At 39.5% G+C, this 8866-nt stretch overlaps 1 protein-coding gene and 1 long non-coding RNA gene across 2 annotated transcripts; one reads left to right on the top strand and one right to left on the bottom strand.

Annotated features, from left to right (window-relative positions):
• Positions 1 to 1418: 1418 nt before the first annotated feature.
• On the top strand, positions 1419 to 3052 carry LOC308099568 (zinc-binding protein A33-like; the record flags this gene model as incomplete). Its single annotated transcript, XM_080448304.1, has 2 exons — positions 1419 to 2572; positions 2713 to 3052. 2 exons carry the CDS (start codon positions 1419 to 1421, stop codon positions 3050 to 3052), a joined length of 1494 nt encoding a protein of 497 aa, XP_080304430.1.
• Positions 3053 to 7778: 4726 nt separating this feature from the next.
• On the bottom strand, positions 7779 to 8866 carry LOC308098860. Its single transcript, XR_013934325.1, has 3 exons — positions 8808 to 8866; positions 8630 to 8710; positions 7779 to 8005 (listed from the first exon to the last, which is right to left on the bottom strand). It is a non-coding gene; the product is annotated as an uncharacterized lncRNA (long non-coding RNA).

The raw sequence follows: 8866 nt of genomic DNA, 5'->3' as shown, positions 1-8866 counted from the left end.
ACAGGGCCTTGTGCTAATTAGCTCCCCCATGGTCCACATTATCCATATGCAGAGTATTACCCATTGGGGACCACTCTCTCACAGTAACATAAACTCACCAAAACCAAAGTAGCCTAGTTTACCAAAGTAAACTAGGCCTAGGCTAGGATAAACAACAAATCAAATTGGCTAAACAACACTTCAAACTCGCAAAGAAAACAATTTAAAAACAGACTGGAAGTGGTGTCAAATAATTATCTCTGCAAGTAGTCCAGGCATCAAACACAATACATACAGGCTATCGGTACCCTCTCTTTTGGTCCCCAGAATTCTCAGGTGCCCACTGTTTTGGTGCCCAGTATTCCAGTTTCCCACTGTTTTGGTGCCTGCATTAACTAAGTGCCCATTCTTCTGATGTGCCCAGATTTACAAAGTGCCCACTTTTTGGTGCCCACTCTTCTGGTTACCGTTCGGGATATACTCTACATCCCAGGTGAGTTTCCCAGTGATGTGCTCTCCTAGGATGTTTTACTTTCTGACCCTCTCCACTGCAGCACCTTCTGCAGATGGGGGTTATTAATAATTAATAATAGTAATAGTTAGCTAATCTCTCCAATAACGATCATTCAACAGTGTGTACAAAAATTCTCATTTTATTTGGCATTGATCTAAGCGAAGCAAACAAAACTGAACACTGAAATGTTTGAACATACTGTAAATACTAGGTTGATAAAACTTCAGCACCATCCCGCACGGAGGTTGTGGGTTTGAATCCACCGCGGTACATCTGGCTTTGTCGAGCGTCTATGCGAACACAATTGGCCCGTGTTCGGGGAGGGAAGCGGGGCTGGGGCGGCACCTGTCAGCACGGAGTGTTGTGCAGGACTTGGGGAGGAGTAGGACGAAGACCCTATGTCCTCCCGGTGGGGGTTCCTCACTGGCAGGCGAGTCAGTAGGATGTAACAGCAGTGACAACACAGAAATAGGAATTAATTGGAATAACGTCTACATTTGGGAGAAAAAGGGGGTAAAAATAATTGGCTACTCTAAATTAAAAAATATAAAAATGAATAATAATAATTTACATTTAAGGCCCAATACTACAATTAATGCAAAACCTGTGATATCCAGTCATTTCGGGGATAATCAAGAAATTGATGGGTAAATATATGTCTCATAATGATGTACTCCGTGTGTTCAAGTCATATATATTTTACATTATATCGAACAATTTTCCAACGCATACATTTATACTTTATTTTTCACATTTTGGAAAAAAAACAGCGGTGGTGCCCAGAAATACCTGGTGCTCACTGAACCTGTATCCCTTCATCTTATTCAATGGCTCAACTTACCCTGTTCACAATTTTTCTCATATAGACTATGTGCTATGTGGGAAAACATGTCTTTACTTATCTCTGTCCATATCAGGTCCAGATATGGCAACGGCCAGCATTCTCTCAGACGAGCAGTTTCTCTGTCCGATATGTCTGGATGTGTTCACCGAGCCGGTCTCAACATCATGTGGAGACAACTTCTGCAAGGCTTGCATTCAACACTACTGGGACGGCAAGGACATTTTTCAGTGTCCCATGTGTAAGAAGACATTTACCACAAGACCTGAATTGCAAGTTAATACTTTCATATCAGAGTTAGCTGTCCACTTTAAGAAGTCACCTCAAGTGAACCCCTCAGTTCCAGACTCATGTGCTGATGAAGTATGTGGTGTGCTTTGTGATTTCTGCTCTGAGACAAAGCTCAAGGCTGTTAAATCTTGTCTTATATGTTTAACTTCTTTTTGTGAGACACACCTGGAGCCTCACCAGAGAATTGCAGGCCTCAAGAGCCACACCTTAATAGACCCTGTATCAGGTCTTGAAGACAGGATGTGCAAGAAGCACAGCTGGCTCTCTGAACTCTATTGTAGGACAGACCAGGCTTGTGTTTGTATCATTTGCTTTAAAACAGACCACAAAAATCACCAAATTGTACCACTTGAGGAAGAATATGAATCCAAGCTTGCAGAACTGCCTGAAACGATGGCAAAAGTGAAGGATATGATCCTTGCACGTTATCAGAGGATCAGTGAGATCGAACGCTCAACCGTTGCCAGCAAAAAGGAACCAGAGAGGGAGATAGCTGAGAGCATGCAGGTCTTCACTGATCTGATCCACTTGCTTGAGAAAAGCCGGGCAGAGCTGGTTGAGGTGATCGAAGACAGGTATAAATTAGCAGAGCAACAAGCCGAGGCTTTCATGAAAGAACTAAAGATGGAAAACGCAGAGTTTGACAAGAAATGCGTTGAGGTGAAGGAACTCTCACACTCTGAAGATCATCATGGCCTTGTCCTGCTCCTGTCACGACTGAACACTCTGATAAACAAAAAACAGAAGAATAGCACTGGTGAGTGGAATCTGTCTGTTGCCTCTTTGAGAGGAGCTGTGTCTCGGCTGCAGGCGAAATTCGTCCAGGAAATGGAAGAGCTGCGTGACATCAAACTGAAGAGGATTAAGGAATATGCGGTGGATTTGACCCTTGACCCAGACACTGCACATCGCGACCTCATCCTGTCTAAGGATGGAAAAGAATTGAGGCTGGGAGCAAAGCCTCAGAATCTACCTGACAATAAAAAGAGATTTGAGGCATATACTGAAGTCTTTTCAAAGGAAGGGTTCACATCAGGGAGGTTTTACTATGAGGTTCAGGTAAAGGGAAATATTCAATGGATTTTAGGAGTGGCAAGACAAGAGAGTCTGTTGAGAGAAAGAAAGACAGCAAACTGTCAGTTGAAAATGGATACTGGGCCTTATGGCTGGATGAGGATGACGGTAAATATCGAGCAAATAGCAGACCGGTGGCCAAACTGTCACTGTCAGAGAAGCCCCAGAAAGTGGGGGTCTTTGTGGATTACGATAAGGGACAGGTCTCTTTCTATGATGCAGATTTAAAATCTCATATCTATACATTCACTGGCCAATATTTTAAAGAGAGACTGTATCCTTACTTCAGCCTTGATAACACAAACACAAACTGCATCCCCCTAATCATAACTCCTGTACATCACCCAAACTAAGGATAGTTAATCTTTGCTCCTCTTAAAGGAGAGATCCGGCCATTTTAAGTGTTATCTTTGATGTGTCGCTAATCACTCACCAACATAGAAAGGGCCGTTGAGTTATTCCAGAGAATCCCCTGTCGTCCAGTCTGGCGACCCCCTCCATTGGCATAATGGGAGCCGTGTGTAAGAGTGAAATTCGCCTATTTTAACAAATGCAAAGTCTGTTTTTTCTCTCCTAGTACTCATCGTGGAGTCTCATGATACTCAAACATGCACTGAATGTCCCGCATGAGCTACCGCTAGTGCAGAAGGACATGACGCTGGTTGCTTGTTTCTCTCACAGAACCTGGCGTGTGCCAGATTTTCTGGACGACAGGGGATTCTCTGGAATAACTCAACGGCCCTTTCTATGTTGGTGAGTGATTAGCGACACATCAAAGATAACACTTAAAATGTCCGGATCTCTCCTTTAAGTCATATATACTTTGTTGTATGACAAATTGTGAAATGGCAGATCTACAAGCTTGTATCACGTCTGGTGAGCTTTTAGATCTATTTTTGAAAATTAGAACATTTTGGGAGATTTATTGATTTATTTTTGTTGTTAAAATGTTTCTCCTATAATGACATGTCCAAGATCGCCAGGGTTAAAGTGGCACTGGTGAAAGAGCTGATCTGATGTCTAGAAATATGAATTTGATTTGTTGTTTGTGTCTTTTAACATTAAGTGTTACTTAAAAGACAAATACTTTGTTGTATGGCAGCTCTACAAGCTCAGGTATTTTTGAAGATTTCAAAATATTGGGAGATTTGTAAAGATTTCGATTTTTGAAATGTTTTTGTTGTTGAAATACAAATCTATAATGACATGTCCAAAATAGGGACTACAGGGTTAAAGACAAGTGGTTAAAGAGCTGATCTGCTGTCTAGAAATATGAATTTGGTTTGTTAATTATCTTTTAACAAGTGTTAAAAGACATGTCTTGATTAAATGTATTTTTATTTTATTTTTCCACTTTTGGCTTTTTCAACTTGTGGCTAATGTCTGGATTATGTCTGGAGTACATTTAATAACATAATTGTATAATAAAATACAATGGTTCCATTCTTGTAGAAAACACATGGATGTGTAATGTGTATACTGTTTTGCCTTTTGATTTAATTCTACAAATTCATGTCGCTCCAGTAAAAGTGGGTCCAGTTTTACACTGCCATTTTTACACGGCTGAATGAACACTCAGGATTTTACTGTTCAGTTACAACAATAAGACACACCTATCAGCTGGGAATCAAATAGCAAAAAAAGTACAGTTCTATCCACAAGTTTCCTAGGGCGTTGTGGGCATCACTTCCTGTCGATTTGATCCAATGAAATCCAATGTTATCCAATGAAATCGACAGGAAGTGATGCCCACAACGCCCTAGGAAACTTGTGGATACAAGGTCTGCTAAAAGGATTACACCCAAGAAAGCACTATGGCTTGTTTCCATTGGGGTCCATGTGTATTCAATTCATCGAAACATTTAAAGACGAACAATAATATACAATACTATGCAAAAACATTATATAAACAGCAATAATAATGACAAACGGCAGCTTCCTCAATCATTCCAAACTGTGTGCTGCCTTGCCTATAAGTTACCCCCCCCCCCACACCTGGGTGAAACAACAAAGAAAGAGGGAATCCCGTAAATCAGTGGTTCTCAACCTTTTCAGGCCGTGACCCCCAAAATAATCATATTTGACCTGGGGTCCCTCACCCTGACCCCCACCCTGACAAGTACTGTACCTGGAATTGTAGGCATTACATTAAGTTTGACTGTTCCACAGATAAATATTGTGAAAATAGATGATCTACAAGCTCACAAAGCCTCGTAACGCGATGCTTTGTGAGCTTGTTGATTGGCTATTTTCACAAAGTTTGCCTCTTTCTTATATTATTTTAAAATGTGGACAATGTTTGACCAGTTTTTATAGTATAGTTTGTTGATTACTTTTTATGCAGTAATGGTCTTTTTCTTTTCTTTCTTGTTTTGAGGTATTAAAAAGGTCTTAAAGGTCATTCAATTCTCACTTCACTGTCATCTGGGGACCCCCCAAAAAATCATGTGGGGACCCCCCCTGGGGGTCCAGATCCAAAGATTGAGAACCACTGCACTGCCCTAAATGAAATGCACCCACACAATTAATGTGATTACTTTCAGATGTGTTTTAGCCTAAAAAGGCTTTTCCTCATGCACAGGTAGGCCTACATGTCAACACCCTGACCCTGAATACACCATAGGCCTACATGTCAACACCCTGACCCTGAATACACTATCTGTTGACATTGGAGGCACATTTCTTTAAAACGTGCACCACAATTAGAGGTAAGAAGAGCTTGTTGGGTTATTCAAATGTCCAATTCTTCACTGTCTTGTTTACATGAAATAATTATTTTCAAACCATTGTGCAGTGGTGTAAAGTAAATGAGTACATTCACTCAAGTACTGCATGTACTTAAGTACAATTTTGAGATATTTTTTACTTAAGTGGTATTTCCGATTTTCAATACTTTCACTTCTGCTCCACTACATCTCAGAGGCAAATATTGTGCTTTTACCCCACTACAATTATTTGAAAACTTTAGTTACTATTTACTTTTTAGATTTTTATTACTAAACGTACATTAATAACCACTATATTTTGGCTTTTTGAAAATAGCCGATCTACAAGCTCACAACACGTCGCAATGCGAGCTTGTACATCTGCTATTTTCGAAAGATCTTTATACATTTTGAAAACTTGAAATGGGACATTCTGCATAATGAGTACTTTTACTTTTGGTACATTTTGATGCCAATACTTTTGTGATCGCTTTGGATAAAAGCATCTGCTAAATGACTGTAATGTAATGTACCCATTTATCAGCTTCCATTTTTATCGTGTTCCAATTTTGTCTGCTCATTTCTTAGTGTCATTTCACTTGTTTAATCTGTATCCTGACTGAGTTCTCTATCCTGATTGGATAAAATTGGGATACCGACCTGAAAATGCATTTTCCGTTTAATAAAAAGGTGGAGAGACATGGAGACTCCTGTTACTGAACAAACACTCTATAGCAATGAGTACTATCAGAATATATAGTTCTTCAACCTTTTAACAAAAAAACGTTTTAACCAAAAAATATCATCTTTAACCAAACATGATGTGCTTCCCCATACAGCCAGTGGTGGAAGAAGTGTAGTTTAACACTTATTTTAACCAAAGAAAATCACTTACCCTACCTTAACTACTTGAAGCCTATAGTGTTTCTATTCTGGGTTAGACATCCAGCCAAAATTAGCCGATCTACAAGCTCACAGCGCATTGCAACGTGTTGTGAGCTTGTACTGTAGATCGGCTGTTTTTTGGGGGGGAAAGGAGTTTTGGTGTAGATGGAAATGCTAGCGGACCTTGTATAGAGCCCTATATGTCAACTAAGCATATCGTCGGTGTCCAGGACGAACCAGCTAACTCCATTTTTTTTTTTTTTTTTTTCATAAATCAAATTTATTGAACACCCTTTACGTCTGTGTAAAAAATCAAAACATTTGAACCAATGAAAAGTATTAAAAAGCGCCTCTGACGAAAACTCCCAACTCCATTGGATCCTCAAACTGTCCGTCAAAAAGCTGTCCTCTCCAGCGCTGCCTTTTAACAGCATGAGTAGAGCTCGCTGCGCAGTGAGCCAGGAGGAGGAGCATGACGTAAAGCTCCCCGTAGTCTTTTAAAACTATACAGTGTACCTGTTTATCAAACTTAGCACTGACGCTAATGTTATGAAAACAAGTAATTATATTTCTTGTAATTATTATAAGTAATTATATCTATGAAGTGTTTAATGAGGAGAGCAATATGACAAGAAGAAAGGCGTTCGTAGCATTTCTGCCACGCTAGTTCTACTACCTCTTTGCAGAAGTTATTGTAATATATTATTGTAGGCCTATATAATAAGTGTCATGAAGCATCAGGGCATTGATTCACACGTTGTTGTGATGCATTGTGAGCTTGGAGATCCATTGTTAGCTTTTGGGAATTTGTACCCTTTTGAAACCTCTCCCTCAGCAGCGAGTTGTTATTGTTATTGCTATTGTTGTTTGGACAACAACTCCATTTCAGCTTGATTTCTGCTCGTCTGAAACTACTAACTCCACTCGCGCTGGGTAAAGTGTTGATTTACCCGCGATTTGGGTAAAGTGTTTGATAGAGTCATTTGATCTCTTATCTTAATTATCATAATGTGTCTAGGGTCCTTAACCTGGTTAAAATGTCCTATTAATAATGCCATATGGGCCTATACCTCAGTCCTGTTAAAAGTACTCTTTACTCTCAGTCTCTGTCTGCCAGCCAAGGTCAAAGACATGTGTAACCCTAGTTACGGAACTAGTAATAGAGAAAACAGGTAAGTAGTAGTCAATAGTGTTTATGTCAATATCTGGGCTAATATCAGAAAACTCTAGTGTTTTTAAGAGCCAGTGTTGCACATCAATAATGACACAGACAACGATGAACTGAATTGTGGTGGCCACTTATTATTACAACAATAGAAATTACAACAACTGCAGTATATGAAAAATAATAAACAAAAAGAAAAGCCGGCAAAAGTATAGAAAACCCTTTGTTCCCAAAGTTTTAGGTTTGCGTTCTCGTTGGGCCCCTTATCTGAACTCGTGACAGTGTTCTGACTGGTCCTACCACACAATCCGTGAGGGAGGGGAATCACCATCAGTATCCAGACTCTGTAGGTTGGTTAGCTCGCCACCCAGTATGAACTGGGAATCTATGGATCTGGGGATCGTTGAAGATGGGTATGGAGACTGTGGAGTCTCACATGCACCTGGGCTCTTCAGTGAATGGAAGGGAAGCGCTGTCCTCTTCTCCACATGAAGCACTCCAGGAGATGATGATGGTTGGAATCAGAATCACCCAATAATAAAAAACCTGACCTATAGTAGATCAGACAAGACCCAATAGCTTGTGTTATTCACACACACTCTGTGTAGATCATGTTCTTAAATCCCCATGAAATAGCAACAATCAACACTTTTTAACTTGCATTAATTAGCTTAATCATGTTCTCTTTTAGTAATCATGTACATCAATATACATTGAAAACCTTTTAAAGCGCTTATTTTCTTTCACAATCTTTCAAGCATTGAACATTCAATGAACTGTTCTTCTTTTTACACAAATAAAAATACTATGAAATTCTCCTTTAACTTTTACAATGAAATGAGGTAAATTGTATAAAGTACACTTCAAATGTCCATAAAGGGTTGTTTTGAGGAGTAACTTGGAGGTATTTATGGCTCAAACGTGCTTAATATCTCCCACCTGGCTAGCAACAGGTGAAAGATGCACTAAACATTACCTCTTCAATCACTGTAACCCAAAATGCTACATGTGTTTTAAACAGCATGTTCCTTCAGTAACAAACAATACAATAATCACAGTTTCAGCATGTAACATCAACACAAAATAAATCCTGCCAACTTTTGTGGCTACAACACTATTAACATAACCATCAGCTGAGTTAAATCAACCAAACAGTTATACATTGTCTCACTCACCGCTGATCAATGAATGAATGGGCACACACTGCAAAATCACCTGGCTGGTCAGTGATTTGCACACCTTGGTCTCACACTGCTCTACAAAGTTTAAATGACACAATATAACAATCAGAAGTTGTCCAACAACATTAAGAATGTGGATGATTTGATTTGGAAGATTATTTTTTAGTCTTACCAAGTGGATTGCAAAAGATTGTCTCTGTGTCTGTGTAAACAACAGCACATGAAGAACCA

This window comes from Gymnoscopelus braueri, assembly GCF_963280865.1.
Source record: "Gymnoscopelus braueri genome assembly, chromosome: 13".
Lineage (NCBI taxonomy): Eukaryota > Metazoa > Chordata > Actinopteri > Myctophiformes > Myctophidae > Gymnoscopelus > Gymnoscopelus braueri.
Note: the sequence above shows the minus strand (reverse complement) of the source record. Positions and strands in the feature narration are given on the sequence as shown.